The sequence below is a fragment of the Vanellus vanellus genome (genome assembly GCF_965231255.1).
Source record: "Vanellus vanellus genome assembly, chromosome: 6".
In the NCBI taxonomy this organism is placed as follows: domain Eukaryota; kingdom Metazoa; phylum Chordata; class Aves; order Charadriiformes; family Charadriidae; genus Vanellus; species Vanellus vanellus.
This window is the reverse complement of record NC_138911.1, coordinates 41,985,705-42,005,075: the sequence shown is the minus strand read 5'-3', so window position 1 is coordinate 42,005,075 and position 19,371 is coordinate 41,985,705. Positions and strand designations below refer to the sequence as shown.

The 19,371-nt window shown below is 37.3% G+C and overlaps 1 protein-coding gene across 1 annotated transcript in view; it reads right to left on the bottom strand.

Moving 5' to 3' along the window:
• The window catches only part of AKAP6 (A-kinase anchoring protein 6), a gene marked incomplete at its 5' end in the record, with an annotated part of 237,330 nt that extends 225,464 nt beyond the window's left edge, over window positions 1–11,866 (bottom strand). Inside the window, one exon of the mRNA XM_082484839.1 lies at window positions 11,552–11,866. Coding sequence (XP_082340965.1) covers window positions 11,552–11,866 — 315 coding nt within the window. The remainder of the gene's footprint in view (window positions 1–11,551) is intronic.
• Window positions 11,867–19,371: the final 7,505 nt, after the last annotated feature.

Here is a 19,371-nt window from a genome sequence, read left to right as displayed (position 1 = left end):
AATTGGCCTGAACCTAGGCTCCTGCCCGGACTTGCACCCAGCTGTATTTGTTAGATGCAAACAATGAGGCCAAGCTCCAGAGCGATCCTTAAGAAAAGCTCAGGGGCCAGCACGGTTCCCAGACTGCCCCAAGAAGACAGGTGAGGCTCAGGCAAGGCCACGTGAACTTCATCTCAATCCTCCAGAAGACATCTCATGCACCTCAGTCACAGGATGGGTGCTATGCATAGGGCAACATTTCAATTGAAAGTATAAATGTAGCTATGCAGACGTGTCGTTGCGTTCTTCACAGGAAAACACACAACACCGTTTTGCTGTGCTTACTCGCTTGTTAGTTGTGAGATTTTAACCGATTTACGAAGGAATCGCATCAGTTCACAGAAGGCTTTTTAATGGTTAACTATACAGAAAGGGATTTAATTCTGAGGAAGAATTCATGTAACTCGAGAGGCAAATATCCAAGGATATTTAAAAATCACAAACTTGTGGAACTTGTTCTGACTAAAATGCAAGCGTGTTACGTTACTGAAATATTCAGGTTGCATTTCTGGCATTCAGACAGCAATCATCCCATAACCTGAAATTTCTTCTGTCAACTCCCTCATAATAAAGGCCCATCGGGCACTTTTAACAATAATGAAGCAAACTAAAAAATTCCTTGTATTTTGTGCAATTTTCTGTGCCTGTTCTTTGACTGCTCCCTTATGCCATATTACAGTTTTTAGATATCTAAGTGACATGTAATTATAAATTGAAAAAGCAACAAACCCTACCAGTTTAATGACTAATAAGAAATATGTCCACAAAGCCTACTGAAATATGCAAAGCAAGAAAACGTCTGTAAACATAATAGTTCACAACGTAGATCGGAACTAGATGACTGTTCTAAAACATAATAATATCCTACTTTCTAAACGACAAATAGAGCAAAAAGATCACCGGGAGGATTTATGGGGCACTGCTTTTTGTGTGTTTGCTTTTTTTTCTGTATACACATATATTTATTTACATATATATTTATAAAATAAATTCTTTTGACCAAGTCACAGCTACCATAATAAAAATTCCTGTTGGCATCCTTACTTTCAAATAAAAATAATTATATACTGTCAGTGACCCTTAATTAAAAAAGTTGACATTACTAGAACTTACTCATACCATTGAAATAGTATTAATTTAGCTTTTCCCAGCAAATCTGGACATCTGTAGGTGTTATTACCACCACATATACATATACTAAACAACAAAATACATTCCCCCAGCAAATGTTTTGGTTAATTAATTTGCACGATGACTTAACATACAACATTTTTTCATCATATTGAAAAGTATTTATATCATTACATCATTATATCCAGTAAACATTTGTGTTTGAGTCAGATTAGGATACAGACTAGAGAAGGCTGTAATAGGTAACATCTGTGCTGGAATTTGATATTTACTTTAATATTTCTCCAGAGACCATTGGTAGAGTACATTAGCTCATTTTCTAAAGCCTGTATTAGCATATTTTAATGTAGGAGCAATGTGAAGTGAGAAGAGGGAGAAATAATCATTATATTTGGTCAAAGTGCACTTACATGCAATCATGTATTGCTGAGGCCTAAACCAGAAATTCTGGAATAAATATATATTTCAAAAGTGTAGACATCCAAATGACAGTGAGATTTGGTAGAGTTTTTATTTTTAGAACCAGATGAAAAAAACAAAGACTGGCAAAACACTCACTTTTTTTCCTCATATCAGAGCTCCAATTCATTTTTTAAAGGCAAATGTTTACCTTTCTTCTCCTGACTACTGAATAATCCAAACATCTATTTTCGGACAACCTTAAGATCTCCATAGCATTGCAGATGCTACCCTACTCTTATATCTACACCCCCCTGAATTGCACACCATGCTTCTATGTCCAAATACATTGCTCAGAAACCAATGAATGCATCTCAGCCCTGGTAAGAAGAGCACTCCCTTGGAGGGAATGTCACAAGTTGCAGTACTTTTGCTCAGTGTATCCTTACTGGATTGCTTTGAAGAAAGTCAAGCTGATTTAAGGAGCTGTTCAGATGGTACCAATGCGCTAAGGGGAGGGCTTAGATGCTCCACACATTTTTCACAATTCCTTTCCAAAGGCCATGCATATGGACCCCAAATGAGTCAATTAGATAATCCACGCCTTTTTTTTTTTTTTTTTTCCTCTTCTAAAAAGTCTCTTTTGCCCAAGCCCAGAGGACATCCTGGCGCTGGTGTCTTTTGCCACTCCAAGGAATATTCAAGTCCCTTTGTCACAAAGGCAGTAATTCCAATCATTTTTCTTGGTATCCTTTCCCTGCTCTTCTAGAAAGAAAGTCCAAGCTTAAAAGGGGTCCAGCACACTGTCTGCAACATTTATTATTTATTCATTTACCCTGATAAATTATGCAAGTTGGATCCTCCATTATCACTGGGGTTACCAGTTAAGTCCTTTCCAGCTCTTGGCTACTGTCATTCCCTTGATACATGGATAACAGCAGGCTAACCAAGTAGTTCTTGCTTTTCTACTCAGAAATGATATCACAACAGATAGGAATTTCTTATTGTTTCTCCATTTTTTCTTCTTTTTATTATCTCCCAATTCTTTCATCCTCTTAGAATATTCTAACCAGCAGCCTTCCATCTCTAGCCGATCCCTCAAATAAGGACCAGCTTTCAGAAGGCAAATAAATCTCCTAAACTAAACTGAAGTACGTACCTGCTTTCTGTGTTCATACTACGTCTCCTACAGCACCCAAGCAGACAATCAGAGGACAATGGGTTTGCATAAATATGGGCTGTATCAGTAGACTTGTTTACTAAATTCTAATGGGAGAAGGAAAAACAATTTAATTTCATTGTATCTACACAGACTGAACAGTACCGGCAGGAGAGGGGGGAAGTTTTTTTCTATAAGGCTGAATGGCACAGTTTAAATCCACCTAATTTTAAAAAAGTATTGCGTTAACCTGCCATTATTTGCTTCTAAAAAAAAATGAATTATCAATGTGCACTAGCTAAACGTTGAAGGTATAAAATTTCATTTCTAAATTGCAGTATTATCTACAACTACACTAGACCATAATTCCATAATTTAAAATTAGATTACAAATGTTGGTGCTTATTGTTTTTCTAAGGTTACTGTTGAAAAATAGATCGTTTGTATATTAATAAACCAATATAGTGACTAGCAATACTCAGGTACTTGAAGTTAAAAACAAGCAAGAGCCTACATAGGCTTAACAGATGCTCACTTAGTATAAAATATTTCTAACACCAAAAATGGTTTCAGCACTAGCAATACTGTATAACTAGCAGTTATCCAATGCATTCATGTATTTACTGAGAAATGTTAGAAGCAATCAGACAAGTTGGGGTTTTTTTTTCCATTGGGAACTTAAGATTGGGCCTTCAGGAATGTGTTCTTAACAGACTTAAATGACCAGAGCAGGACAAACACTTGGACAGAAGGTGGGCCACAATGCAGTCCCAAATCATCTTGCTCAGCTGCCGTTTAGCCCACAGGTATCTAAATACCACAGGTACACCTTTGTTGCTCATTCCATTAAAAGTATCCAGCTGCCTAAAATTTTGCATTTCTGAGCTCAGACTACCACCAGTCCTGGCAAGTCTGAGCAACTTTGCACCTAATTAGTACCTAGAAAATTTACATTTACTTGATCATCATTTTCATCCTTGAAGGCACTGAGCCAGTAAGTGAGCAGACAGCATGCCTAACGCCTCCAGGGCTGCACTCTATATAGAACAGAGCATTAGCTTTTGTTGATGTTTGATAACGTATCAAGGGATTTGGACAATTTTGAGGGATGTGGGAAAAAGAGGGTTTGCTCCCCTCAGGCAGAAGAGAATTTAGCCTAAAAGCTGCAAAACCAAGGTGTGGTGTTATTGTACTAAAGCACATTAAGATGTAGTAAAAAGTCACGTCTTCTTCCTTAAAAACATCAATCTGAGCAAGGCTGATGCCTTGCCGTACAAGTTGGAAGGCCTTTAAACACAATGTGATTGTTTGACTAAATAGAGTTTGAGAAACGTGAATCTATTTCTGGTGCTCCATGTTTTCTATTCTGGCTTTTTTCCAGAACAGGGGAATATGCTCAAGGCACGGAGGAAAATTTAAAAATTAAACAACTGTAGGCCTACTCAACTACTCAGAAAATAAGAAAAGCTAATAAACCCACCTGTTTGATGTTCAAGCCTGGACTGTAAGTAAAGGGTAGCCTCTGCAAAAGCCACCTTCAGAACAGTTAATCTGTATTTACCAGCATTCACTCTCGACTGCCCTACTGAATGCTGTGATTCCACCGAGCTGTTCAAAGGCAAACTAAACAAGAATACAACTTCTTAACCAACTAATTGCTTCTTTTAAATTGTGTATGAAATCTTTTGTTTGCAAGGAATCGAACTAATACATATAGCAGATACCTTCTGCCAGTATAAAGACACATCAAGCTATCATTATAGCATTCTAGATATATATTACTGTATATCATCTGCTCCTGTAGAGTTACTTATGAGCACATGACATTTTTGAAGTGCATTTTGGAGTGCACACTTGGTCTGAAAAATAACTTGAACATAAGAAATATGATAGCTACTACAAACAGTTTAAAAAATATCCACAACAAATCTGTTTTTATCCAAATAAATCCTATTACCCATTAGTTAAACACTAGGTGAATTAAAGCATTTAAAGTTGTCCCACTGAGATTGTTGGGATGAGTGTGCAATAAATTTAGCGTTTGACTAGAGGCTTAGCTAGAATGTGCTCTTAACCTTAACCCTTCCCCTTCAAAAAAAAATTTCACCAATAACACTGTAATATAAACATAATTTATGAGGGTTTATATATATATATATTGCACCGGCAATGTTCCACACAGATAAATGTATTTATTATCTAGTGTTTCACCATATTTCGATAAGCAAACTTGGTTTTGATTTGCAGCTTGTCAGGTAGCATATTTCTGCCTATGTTGTATTAAGCCATCTGGCTAAAAAACAACAACAGAACAACATCACATCTGCAGTTACTTAGATTGTAATCTACAAAGACTTTCAAATTTTTGGAATCGCTATGCATAAACAGCAGTGTAATACATGATGTGTTCATAGTCAAATTGCTGTTTGGTGTTCACGTGCTTCACAAACATGACCTGTCATCAGGTGAGATTTTGGGTTGGATTTGTGGAAAAAAAAAAAAAAAAAAGAAAAAAGATAAGAGCAAAGCAGTTTTGCATATATTTTCCCTGAAATAAGTAATCTAACACAGATAGATGGAGAACCAATACCAAAAGTTTTCTTACCAAATTGCAGTAAAGAAATCCTGATACTCAGAACTGTGAGTCTGCCACACAGCTGCAGATAGCATTTTCTTTTTTACATTTGAAGTCAATAAAGAGTTTAAAGATTGTGAATAATTTTTTAATTGCTTCAAATCTGCAGTGTACGCCAAAACCTCAACTATTTCAAGAAAATGCTCTTTAAAAAATTATTAGTAATTTTCGTTTTACTCATGCTTGTTGATAGCATGAAGAATATTTCCCTTCCCCCTTAGCATTCAACTGAAACATTTGAGCTCTTTCAAACTTTAAACTTTTCAGATTAATTTTCTCAGAGAAGTTTACAGCTTTAACAGGATTAAGGAGGCTGAAATTTATCAAGTGTCATTAGTTTAAGAGAGTCCCTTTGAGATTCACAGTCCTACACTTTTAGGACATGTTAACTAGTTCAGTATGAAAGTTACATTTTCCCTGTAGTTACAGTCCGCTTTCATTTTAGGAGTTTTTGGTGTGTGCATTCTGTCCTCTAGTTATAGGCAATCTAAAGTAGTTCTCAAAAAGTGAAAATCACATTTGAGAACAGAGGTATCTTACTGCACAGACAACCTTTAAATGTTCATTTTGTTTAACTGAATTGCATATCAATGACGCTTAAACTAATTTTATTTCTTACGCAAATTAAAGTGACTTTCTTAGTATAGGATTGTTAATAGTCCCAAAATCAAATAATTACCATATTACTGGATCTCAACCTATTTGCTAAACCTGAGACTCTCTGCAAATAACAACACTTCCACAAATTCATGTGCAACAACTTTTGGATCCTCAAACCTAAATACAATAGTGTGTCTTTAAGTTGTCTCCACTGAGCTATAGGTCATAGTTTATAATCAAATGTCTACTTTTATAGACACTCATACTAACACCCACACAGGAAAAGTATAAAACTTCGTCAGCAAAATTTGTTTCATGAAGCATAACTCTTTAACACACCCAGAAGTCTTCTCAGAAATGTCTCTGTGAATTTAAGAGGCATTATTTCCCTTCACCTCCTTTTAAATAACAACTCTCATAAATTTGCACAGCAACCCTTCCTTGAAGCATCAGGATCATATCTTGCCTGCAAGCAAAATAGCTGAACAAAGTTACAGTCAATCCCTCAAATTAGGGTTTTCTTTTCAGCGGTCGAGTACAAGTTATCTCTTGTGGCAAACTTCTGTCAAGATAAAGCACTACAGACAGTATTTCCATTTGGGGCTTCATCTATACATCCTTCTGTAAAGACTGTCACTAATATCTTCTGTGATCATTTGTAAAATATCAATTATGTTATGGTAAGCTGATGAGGCTTGATTCTTCTCCAATTTTTCTTATAATACACAGTTGTCTGTATAGGCTAGAGATTCACTCTAGAAAAACTTCATTTGTGCACTTCGTTAAAGGTGGTTTAGATAGTCCAGCTGAAAAGCTGTACAACTGCAGAAGCAAGGTATGTTGTCACAAGCCTCAGGATAATAGAGCCATTGAGAGTCACCAAACCAAAGGCGAGAAGAAAGCATAGCCCTGTTTCTAAGGTTACAGAAAGATGTGTCGTAGATGAGGTAGTTCAGCAATGCTGCTAGCATTCAATAAGTCAATACACATTATGATAAAGACAGTTCTGAGTTCCAAGTTACAAACAATTGAACTTAACTGAAGTTCTCTTCCAAACTCAGCCGTATTGTGAGTGACTTATTATAACATTAAAAAAATGATTCTTGCTTTCAAAAGGAACAAAAAAAAGTTGAAAAGTACTCAGAAAAGTCATTGGATCTGGCCTTCAGTATTTACTCAATAAGACCAGCAATATTTAATATTATTTGTTCAATAAAAGCCTACTGAATTCAAGAGGAGGGGATGAGAGAGAGACACCTACAGTTCCCTGTTTTTACATTTTTTCAAAATGGAATGAAACAAGGCATAACCTGTATCTAACTGCAGATATATTAGAAACTAATACCCTTTAATATCTTGCTTTGATAATTCATTACACTCTTCCCTTATCCAGGATTTAAATACAAGGAGAAAAGCAACTAAAAATTCTTTGGCGCCCCCCAAAAGTGGAACAAGAGATAGTGAAAGGATAATAGTTACACGATATTTGACCACTATGCAAAGTTCATTAAAATCTTGTCGTAGGACTTGGGAGGAAAGATGAAAGATCCAGTCAAGAGATGTTTGAGGCTGACCCAGGTATCCAGGAAAAAGGCGACTGAAGTCTCTCCACTTGGAAAATGAGAAAAGATCAGTCATCTGCAGAGATCTAAAGGCATTGTCATGGCATAAATTGTGTTTGTTTCTATGCCAATATACAATATATGACTCAGACATTTAAGTCATAAAGTGGCGGTGGAGTGCTTTAGTCCACAATAAGTTAGAAGTTAAGAGACATCTCAAATGCAGAAGATTATGCTAGATCACCCAAAATGACAGTTTGTTCAAGAAGACAGAAAACATTAATCAATGACCTGAAACACCAGACCCTGCCCTGAGAGGGTTAAGGGATATAAAGCAAAGCAGAAGAATGGGAGTTGAACCCAAGTTGGACCTCAGGAGGATTCCAAGAAAGAATTTGCTGTAAAAGCAAGCATTTTTTATTCAGAGTAAAAAAGCTGAATAGATCGTGAAAGCACCTCAGCAGGTTAACATAATACAATGACAGAGAGCGCACTTTTAGATTTGCATGTAGTAAAAACATAATTTCCTTCATCTCTCTTACAAATATTTGCCATCGGTAACAGCTACACTGAATGTGTTAGAGAGATGCAAATCTATCTTAGCACAGCTTGAGTTAAGAGTGATGACCAGATAAATGACTAATATAAAGCATTTTGGACCCCGGAGAGTTATGATTCATGCATCTAGCTTACTGAAGCACTCATGTGAAGCTGAGCTTTCCAGGAAATTTCCCAAGGGACGACATAAGACAAGCATCCCACTCATGCTGCGTGGCTAGTTCTGAGAAAGGGCATTGCAAAAGTGAGAGAAACAAGTCTTTTCAAAGGATCAGGGGTGGCTAGTAAAGCCCTAAGTCATGTAGCATGAAAAGAGACTGTCAGCAAACACCAAAATCCCCAGGGAAAAAGCCACAAAAAAAGAAACAATGCTCTTGATTACAGAAAGAGCAGCAGCACAGACAGATCTGCAACAGGAATGCAGAGCAAATATTCACAAGAGAAAGAGATGATCTGTTTGCTGAGCAATTTTTCCAAGGAATAACATAAAAAGTCTGCTATGGCTTAGATCCTCAAACCAGCCCTATCACCATCAGCCAACTGACAGCCAGAGGAAGAAAATCAACTTCAAGCATCCAAAAAGAATAGAAAGTTGCCTGAGAATGGAATTGGACCTCTCCTGGCTGAGAAAAACAAACTAGGAGAAAATGAAAAATTATTTGCCTGACTGCTACATTTGCAGTTTAAAAAATTTTATTCAGAAACTATTATGTTACAGACTTTTATCCTGAGTCTGTATCATTCATTTTTGTCTTTATGATTTGGACAAAGGAACAGAGAGGCTTCCTAGATTTGCAGATGATGACAATATGTGTGCTTAGGGGAGATACTTCAAACGTACCAGAAGAGAGAGATGGAACTGAAAAATTCACAGACAGACTCGAGAAATGGGAGATTAAAAAAAAAATTTCAATAATTGACAAATGCAAAATCCTACATCTAAAACGTCACACATAAAACGGATAGAGAGGTGAAGAACCTGTAGTGCAGCAGAGGAGTTTGGGACTTACAGTGAATCACAAGCTGAACATGAATCAACCGTCTCCCGCTGTGGTGAAAAAAAAAAAGAAAAAAAAAAAAGAAAATACCAAACTACTATGTACTGTTTGAAAGACACGTGAAACACTTTTTCCAGTCTTCTGCCAATGGTGAAGCTTCACATTGAGCCCTATGTCAAGCCTGGGCACGACAATTCCAGAAGGACACAGATCAGTTGGAAGGAGCCCCTCAAGGAGAATTATCACAGCACAGAACAAATGAAAAAAGAGGATCTGGATGAGGTTATGGGGTTTTAGGGAGTTTTTTTTTTTCTCAGCTGATTTTTGTTAAGTTATATAATACAAGAGGATACAAGGATAAACAATTTAAAATACATCTAAAGTCTGAATAAAAGCATTTCCGCAACACTTGCTTTTACATTCTTATTTCTTTTTTGTCTGTATACAAGTTTAAAGGTAAGCAGGTTACAGAAATTCTCTTCCTAATGTGTTTAAGATTTTGCTGCATTTTTTACTACTACTGCTAGAGATCCTTTTCAAAGCTTTTTCTTTTTACGTTACTTTGTGAAAAATTTTAAAATATATCAAATATTTTAAAAAGATCTTCAAATACCAGTCATTATCATGCACGCACACAAATACACGCATGTATAAACAAACAGAAAAAGAACAACTTCCTTGTGAGTCCGGGGTCTGTGCACAGAATATTAGCCAGCCTCAATGACAGACCCCCCCCAGGCTGACAGGTCAGATAACTGCAGATAATTGAGATTCCTTCGTGTTATTCTTTTGTCCTTTTTTACAGTTGTATTAACCAGGTCTCTTCCTCGTCCCAGACAACCCCTAGGTTCTGCAGCAATTGCTTACATGGAAAAAAACATTAGGAAACTATTTTATGAACTCCTGTTGACTCTTGCAACTTCACAAATAAACTCTTAAAAGGAAAAAAAAAAAACATGAGGAATGCTATTCATTAGCTGACCTCCAACTTGGGAATAAAACATTTTAGTGGATGTGTGAGGGTGAGCTACATTTAGAGATTACTCTCATTTTGTAAGCAGGCCAAAATCAGTTCTTCTTGTGCCCTAAACCCAGCCCAAATCTGTGTGCGAATTCATCCACAAGATCCACAGCTCCTTACTTTCAGCTCAGCACTGCTCTAGTATGGCCACAAGCAATTCCAGATCGGAACTGCCATTTAGTCCAGCAAGATTTGTTATGTCTGCCTCCAGAAATACCCTTTAGGTGTATTTGCTAAAAACCTACTGCACATTGCGGACATAGACCTTTTTCTCATCAAAAGCAGGCAATGTACACCCCAAATTTTTCAGAAAAATGGCGGGTCCATAAAAAACTCAAGATCGGCTTTCTGTTTGGTTAGGACTGGTTACAGTACAATTGCTCTATGGTTAGCCCCAGTACACAGAGTTGTATTTTAAGACAGCCTACAGCTCCAGTCCTAAAATAAACACAAATAAAATACCATCACGCTGAGTATGAAGGAAGACTATGTTCACATAAACAGGCCTCAGAATGCGACTCTGAAGACAGCTTAGTCTGAAGAGATAACATTTGCCTGCTATTTTTGGAGGTTGTTTGCTGCCTTCAAAAGCATGCTTCATCTGCTGCAGAAAACAAACATACACGTACAATCCCAGACACCATTTACTTGAATTTCACCTTGAATTTCCTTAATACCTTTAAAGATTCAACACTGAAATTTAAATCGGGGACCAAGGCAGAGATAATTGTTTAAAGATACTCGTGTTCAGTTGTCGGGTTGGGGAAAGGGAGATTGTTGCTCTTTTAGTTTACACAAAACACAGATTTTTGCTGGACAAAGTCCAGTCTTGCTAATCCATTTTCTTGCTGGGGGAGGGGGGAGGGAAGTTGATTTACTGGTTGTGACTGTTTGAATTGTCTCTCTTCATATTTCTTACCAACACTCAGATCTGAAAAAAAATTTCTACACATTTAACATTTTCTATGTAGTCCCACCCGAGTACGACCTTCAACGTAACATTTACATGACTGAAAGGCCAGACACTAGACCACTTTTCTGTCTTACTTCCTCTGAAACTTGCTCAGTTTTCAAGGGAGTGGCTATGCTTATTGGGACACAAATTCTGGAGCTTTAGATACTGAAACCCATTAATGTCAATGGGAATATTTCTGAGGACTTCTGAGTTGTCCGGTCAGGTTACTGTTAGTGTTGTATTATCTGCTCTTGGAGTGTGAACATGTTCATTAATATGGTTATGACTGCTGAATTAAGTGATGAGTAAATAATGAAAAAAATCTGAGAATGATACGGTTTCAATTAACTCCCTGAAAAGGATTTCTTCACTTTTTAAACACAGGCTGTCAGACATGCTACAGCAGTTATGAAAAGCCCTTTTGTTTACTTTACCAGTAGCAAAATGAGTAAACCACCTTCACTGAAAAATCTGCCGTATAAAATTCATCCTACCTTCAGCTGTACTAGATGCACATCCACATGCTTGCTGTCTGAGTCCTGCTGGACAGAGTAGGTCAGATCCCTGACTCTTTCAGACGTCATCCGAAGCCAGGTCTCAATTTCTGGCAAGTGGAGAACAATCTTCCAATCAGCCCCAGTGTGTAAAGGAGGCGGCTTTTCATACTGTTGGCCAGAATCAAGCTCCTTCATGACATCCTCTTCGCCATCTCGTTCCACTGTAGGAGTCATGTTTATAAGCATGGGAGATGCATCAGACGGCATGGGATCCAGTTCTTGTGTTCTCATGGGAGAAAGTGCTACATCCATGGCTAACGTGGGAAAGTCTAAACCATAGTTCTCTCCAAAGTATCTGCAAAAATAAAAAGAAAGGAGACTGCTGTTATGAGACCAAATTTTGCAACAAAAATGTTTGCAAGACAAGGAGTAAATGGCAATGTCTGAGAGGTATCGTACTTCTAAATAAATTCTTCAGCCTGCAAATCTACACTAGAAGTTCAAGAATAAATAGATTTTTCAGATTAACTTTGTTGATTTGAGCAAACAAGTTCTTTGAGGAAAATAACAAATACCACATTTCTCTCGTTGTAGACAATCACCTTGGAAATGACAGTTTTCACTGATGAAAAATACATTCTGATTTTCTACAACTGTAGCGTAAATAAACTGAGCATTGACAAAGCTAGCAGAACTTTACTGAACTCCACAAGTTAATACCGGACTGGTATTTGTAAACTAGCCTGGATTAGAACATACTCCTTGGCCTGACATTTATGACTAAACACAAAATATCTCAAGTTTTATTCAAATTTCCCAACTGTCCACTCAACCGTTGATCACGTACAACAAAAACTTTGAAGGCAAATTTGAAGCAACTATTGAGGACACTCAGTTGATCTATTGTAGGCAAATTTTAGATTTGAAGTTTAAACTCTTGTGGTTTTGTCAGATTAAGAAATGTTGCAATAAGCAAAAACTCTATCAAAACTTATAGATAAGAATTCCAAATGTCAAAATATGTACCTAAAATTAAAACATCATTTTACAAGTGGGGCTTTATTAAAGCCCAAAAGCCATCATCAATATACACTTACAAGGTTCACTGGAAAAAGTAAATAAATAAAACATTTTAATTTGTACCTCTTTCTCTGTACACTCTAGCTCTATGTAATACAGGAGGCTGCCGTAAACCTTACGCTCAAGAAAGAAAATACTCTACTTAACAGCATGCATCTGGTTTGGAGATAAGTACCTAAAGCATTATGAAAACTTTCATTCAGTAGGAGATGCATTTTTCACCTAATTTTGGACGCACGCCTGCTTTTGACATACAACTTCACTAAACCTTATACCAGCTCTTACTTGTTTCTTCAATACTTTGAAACCCTATATTACATTCAGTAATTCTACATTAAGAGAATTAGGAAGATTAGGTCCTTTTAAAGCTGGTTTTTCTCTGTGCTAACCAGTGCATATTACAAATACTTCAACTACACATTAATAACTTTTGCTTGTATTCCTTTTCCATAGTGCTAAGACTGCAAATAACTCAGTTATGCAGCTATTAATTTGGGCAACACTCCAAGTTTTTAGTTTGACTCTTTTTTCTATACAGACTGCATTTCAGCTTTTAGCACAAAAGCTGTAAGACTGCAGAAAAGAAAGCAGTGCCTTTCACTATTAAATCAACTACACTGTGACTACTGAGTTATATTCCTAAATATTTCAAGTGGAGTCTCAGCATCCAGAGACTACACCTGCAGGCAGTGAGAGTGCCAAAGAAGTATCCGAACACCACTCTACTTCTCCCAGCTGGGAAGGCCAAAAAATTTATATTTAATGTTAATTTGATTTTATTTCCTATCCTGCCACTACTTAGTAAATTATCTTTTTCACATCTATCACTCCCACAAAACAATATTTATAACTGATATTAAACTAATAAATATTAATTTGGCACTTCAGAACAAAATTTTCTATCAGTGCAATCAAGGAAAGCAAACAAAAGAAGATTCCAATCATTCTCAGTACAATTTCTAACTCTTTTAGCTTAAGTTTTGAAGACTTCAGAATTAAAGGGTGTTAAATAAAAAGCTCTGTAGCAAGACTGTACGAAATTAATATTTTAGGATGCTGAGTATCTTTCCAGTCCATCTCTTTTCACTGCCCATTTTTCAACTTAAACTCTGTTGCTGTACAAACCCAAAATACATTGTTAGACAAACCACTCAATTTGCAAATATTTTCATCTTAGACACTGCTGCTCATAGCCCCAGTTTTAAAGCGTGTAAATCAACTGTTCGAACAGCCAAAACTATCTTATTACTTCAAGCATATCCTTTACATCATTTCCTCCTGAAAATGAAATTTTGATGGAGTGCGCGTGGTCCTTATTTCTGCATGTTTATCACTAACAAATTAAACATGCCTACCAGCAAAAGAATTGGTCCCGAATCACTAAATGATACAGAAACACAGGAAGTGCAGCACTTGCTTAGTAGCTTTTCCACAAAAAAAAAAAAAAAAATGGCAGTCTGCAAGAGTTTTTCAACATGACTCAGCTCTGGTAAGGACATGAAAGCAATCAGCAAACAGAAATTAAAACATGCTCCTGCAGAAGCAAACAAAAGCTACTCCATGCTGCATGCAGAGCATAGCTCTAGCTTTGATACACTGAGTTTGCAATTAGAAACCATTAGGAACCTGCTGACCTGTTTTTTGTTACGATGTGCTTGACTCTATATACTGGCTCTCCAGCATTACAGCTAACGCCTCCTTAATCCTAGTTGCTCTTAACGTCAAGTCCTTTAAATCCTTTTCTCACCGACAGACCACAACAAGTTGCAACACTTCAAGTAAGAATATGTGGAGAAACTTTAAAATAGATCATTCTTTTCACATTCTTAAAAAAAAAAAAAAAAACCAAAACAAAAAAATCGACAAAGGTAATAAAACACACTGTGGATACTAATTAGCAAGGTCTGGGGAAGCTTTAAAAAGCCCACAAATGCTTGAAAGGAGAAACTATCGCAGCCAGAAATAACTGAACCCGAACACTAGGACACTGATTCATTAAATTGTTTCTTGGCAGAATAAAAAGGCATCATCATCCAACTACGCTGCGAGAAAGGAAAACTGAAAGGTTCTCCTGCGCTCTCCGAGAAAACCGGCACTGAAGGGGCGCGTTCACAAGAGTGCTCCTAAAATCGCTGGAGAAACAGTAAGCTCCACCCCGCTGTCCCTCCCCCAGCACCTCCGCAACTGGGGCAAAGCAACATAATTCCCCTGTCACGCCTGCACTGACCTATGAAACGCGCTGGCACGGCACCGAGAGTGCAAGTTTCAGTCACCCTCATGCACCGGATATGAAAGGAAAATAGGAAAATCCCTGCCGCGGTGGTGTTTTTACAAAGTTCTAACGTTGAAATACTAAATGGCAAAAAACAGGGCCCAGCAGCAACAGCAAACCTCACAGGCGTTTCTACTTTTAAGCAATTTAGGAGTTACAAAACTTGCCAAAATACTTTTTATCAGAAATAGGTTCTGCTTTTTGGATTACTGACCACATGCAAGTTAGGCTTCCATATTTCTAACTAGGTCAGCAGTCTTGCAGAGGACTGCGTTCGTAAAGTTTTGTGAAGGGACCAGCTGCTGAAGATGAGTAAATTAGCTTCTCTCCACCCCATTCTCGTATAGACACATCTATTGTCCTCTAGCTATACCCTTTCCCCTCCAATATTTAGGAGATTACTGTTACAGTGAAACACGGTAGGTGGAAACAGCAAGATGGGGCATGAAAGTCCTTCTTCAGCAGTTCCAGTATTTGCATAATGTACCATCAATGACATCATAAATTTCAGCAAAACCAATTTTAATTTGAAATCTGAAAAAGTGTATTTAACAACAATATTCCATATACCAAGCTGTCATCCGGGGGATTAAAACATCTGCTAAAAAAGGATATGAATGGATGATCAAGTTAAACAATATTTTGAGGTCATATACTGCGGTGTTTGATATCTTAAGTGACTGATTTTAGATGCTGGCCTTAGAGTTTGTTATATTTCTGGAGTGTTTTGTTTTTCCAGACTTTGTGAGATGTACAGATAGTGAACTGTAAACCACTATAAGAAGTGTTAGAACACATATTAAAAATTAATACATTTTTAGAGTTGCTCTTTATACACTATTATACAGAAATAATTTTTGAAAAGAGGTGAAGTGATTAATTTCCTTCTAAGCAGGACCTCTACCACCGCTAAAGTTCTTTATAAAAACACAGAAAGCTAAGCTCAGTCTTGTTTTCTACATCACAAAATCCTGGTAGCATCAATGACAGTTTTAGATGGGTAAGCAATGCTACATGAGAATCCAGCTTTCTTCTAAACCAAATAAATCCCTTCTGTACCTGGAATAACTGTATAAACTGGACAATTTTAAATTTGCAGGTGAACAGCTGAAAATACATTTTCAAATGTCCCGATCAATAAAACGTTCATCCCTTGGTATTTTCAGGGCACGGTCTTATTTTCATTATCAAAATCAGAGTGTTACGGTGCCATTATTTAAAAAAAAGAATGCATCTCAAATTATGTGTTTCTGTCGCTTCTGAAGCTACTGTTTCAGTCTGCTGAAAGGACACAGTTATGAACTACACAACAGAGCTACAAGCTTGTACTCTTTCCGGCAGGAGAAAAAAAAATACATGAATTGAGAGTATTTTTTGCCTTGTGTACGTTCTTTATATACAGTTCTGTGTTTTCCTGGATCTTCGTATAAAAGGTGAGAGATCCTGTGTAAGTACATGCGCACATATGCTTTCTATCTTCATCTTTAGTAAGTGCATTATGCCTAACAGATGGCTGATTACCTTCCACTAATCACATAGGCAATCTCGCTTTCCCCTGGTTTTCCACTCAATCAGATGCTAACGCTTTTATGCAAAACATAGTGTGTGTGTGTCAACCATAATATAGTTCATCAATCACCACAAGCCTTGAAAGACTTCTCTCACTCATTCTGATCCCCAATTATTCACATTTTCCTCATTTATAAAGTGCAGGCTGCGTTCATTCTGCCAGCTATCAGATCATCCGTGTTTTCCTCCAACAGCAGTTGGTTCCTGTCAAACAAAGATTTATTAAGCATTTTAAGCCATACAGTAGTCCAAGCAATGATCAGTGGTGCACACACCGGGTTGAGTGAATGTTAATGAGCTCTAATTTTTCTTACTGTCACATATTGTTAAAATCAGCCATAAGCACTATACAGCCACCTGTCTGTCAAATAAACAATTGATTTCATTCTCCAAAATGGCCCCAAAAAAACCCCAGAGAAACTCCATCATTAAATAATTATGTCTGGTTGCTGACTTCGAAATCTAATGATATAAATTTTAACATCAGGTTTAAATAGAATACCTCACACAGCCAAGTTATATTTCCATTTCTTTTCCATTTCAATAGTCTCAGGAATTCTCTGCCAAGTTATAAGGCTCATTACATCTTTCCTTGAAAACGCAATCTACTGTATCTACTGCAAAGATAAACTGTGTCGGTACACCAAAAAACTGAAATACCTCATGTTGGTAACTACATATAGAGCAACCTGAATTTAGTATCACATTAACACTATCCATGCTACGCTGATTCTATTGCAGATTTCCTACATGATTTAAGAAATACAACAATTTCAAAAAGCTTTCACAGAACTGAATTTGAAGAGGGCCAATTTAGTTTTTTCTCTTCGTCTCATTCCCCGTGAACACATTTCAAAAATACCTCCTTTCAAATTATTGTACTACTATACCTAAAAATCTGAATAAATTGGACAAGAAGGGAAAAAATTTCATTTAACACTGCTGGGCCTCCAATCTGATGTGTGTAGGCTCTTAGACGATGTATCTGATAGGGAATACGACGGTGCCTGAGCTCCTGTAGGGTAGAGACCAAAGAGCCTTGCATAGTAATGCCCATATTAAGCCTGAACATTAATGTGAATCATGATTAAAATTTTTAATGCGATTGAGTTAAGGGCCATTAAAAAGTCTACCCCCAAGGCTTTAATGGTAGCAAAGCTAGACCGCCAAAGATTAACTATGGAAATCCCACCATGGATGTCTGTGTTCCCAATTATGTCTATAAATCAGGATTCAAGACACTGCAATGACCCAACATGTTCTTTGGTATCTGCTGTTTCTCTTTCTAATACAAGGTGAAGGAAAACGTAGAACTCACAAGGCAAGTGTTTAGCTAGAAATTGGAAATTTTTGTGGCAAATCAGGGCACGTGGAAATTCTTCTGAAAGATCTAGGATCTGCCTGAAATTGATGGGATAGTAGGAGAGAATAGGAAACAAATTTACAGACCACAAGCTCTAGGCACTATATACCCAGGCAATCTGCAAGAAGCGAAGGGTGGAACAGCCAAATTGCTGATTGTGGTGTGCATGACCATTCACGTGAAACTTCTTTGGTTCTTAGGATATCAGTTTTTCAAGAAAGGTTCTGGGGCACCTTTTCACCTGATGTATATACCAGGAAAATTAGTAGAAACTGTAGAGAATGAGTCAACAACTGAAAAAGTACCATTTTTTAGAGGAAGAGCCTCTGCTGCCACACTATCGGAGTTTTCCAAACAGATCACAAAACACTTTCGACAAGACCCAGTGCCTTAAAAGCGAAAGGAATCTATATAGCCACGGGATAAGGAGGAAGGTCCTTGAATGAACAAAGAATTGAGTAAAAGGCTGGAAACAGTGGCAATAAACGGACCGCGGAATGGAGACTGAACAGAGACAAACAGAGATACAAGCAGACTTTCACAGAAGCCTCTGCTAGGTACTGTGCTTCTCAATACGCTGATAAATGACCTGAAAAGTAGGTGAATAAGTCTGCAGAAAGTACCGAAATACTTGGGACAAATTTAAATTCTGACTAAATGCAGGACCTTACAAGACCGAAAAACTGAGCAATAAAATATCAGATTAAACTCAGTATAGGCAAATATGAAGCTACGTGTATGAGGAAAAAAAAAAACAAAACAGTCCTAATTGCACGTACAGAACGGGCTCTAAGGTGAATGTTACTACTCAAGAGCAATGTCTTGGAAGGAAAACTATCAACGTTCCATAAAAACCATTGGCTTAATACTCAACAGTAGTTAAAAATAAAATACAACTTTAGGAACATTTAGCAAAGGAATAGGAAATGAAGCAGAAATAAAAATCATTACATCACTGTATAAATCCATGGTACATATTTGGCACATTATGTGCAATTCTGCCCCCCTTATCACAAAGGGGATACAGTGGAGCTGGAAAAGGGTTCAGAAAAGGCAATATGTAATCACCTCTGTTCAAATGAAAACTGAGCAGGCTGAGACTCTCAGCCTTGGAAAAAAAGGTGACTTAGAATAGGATGGAGGTCATAAAATACCACTTTAAGACCATGCTATCCAGAAACTATAAATTTTGCTGGTTTTCACAGCCTAGGTCTCTTCATTCTTCAACAGAACCCCAACCTCTTGTCAAGGGAAGCACTCGTTATACTTCCTATGTGCTCTCTGTCTTTAAAGTGGTTCCTCTCAGGGTCTCAGTCATTTGCCCAACCACCTTATATACCTAAGAGGGTGCTTCAGCCATGGTTTTTGCATGCAGTCCTCCAAAGGACGACCTGGAAGATTCAAGCCCAACGTTTTTCAGGTATTCATTTCAGGAACAGCTCAACAAAAACCTTAATCTGCAAACAGCTTCCTTTTAAAGAAAGAATAACTGACAATTTAAAACAGCAAACAGTCCCAAACTCACCACTCTGA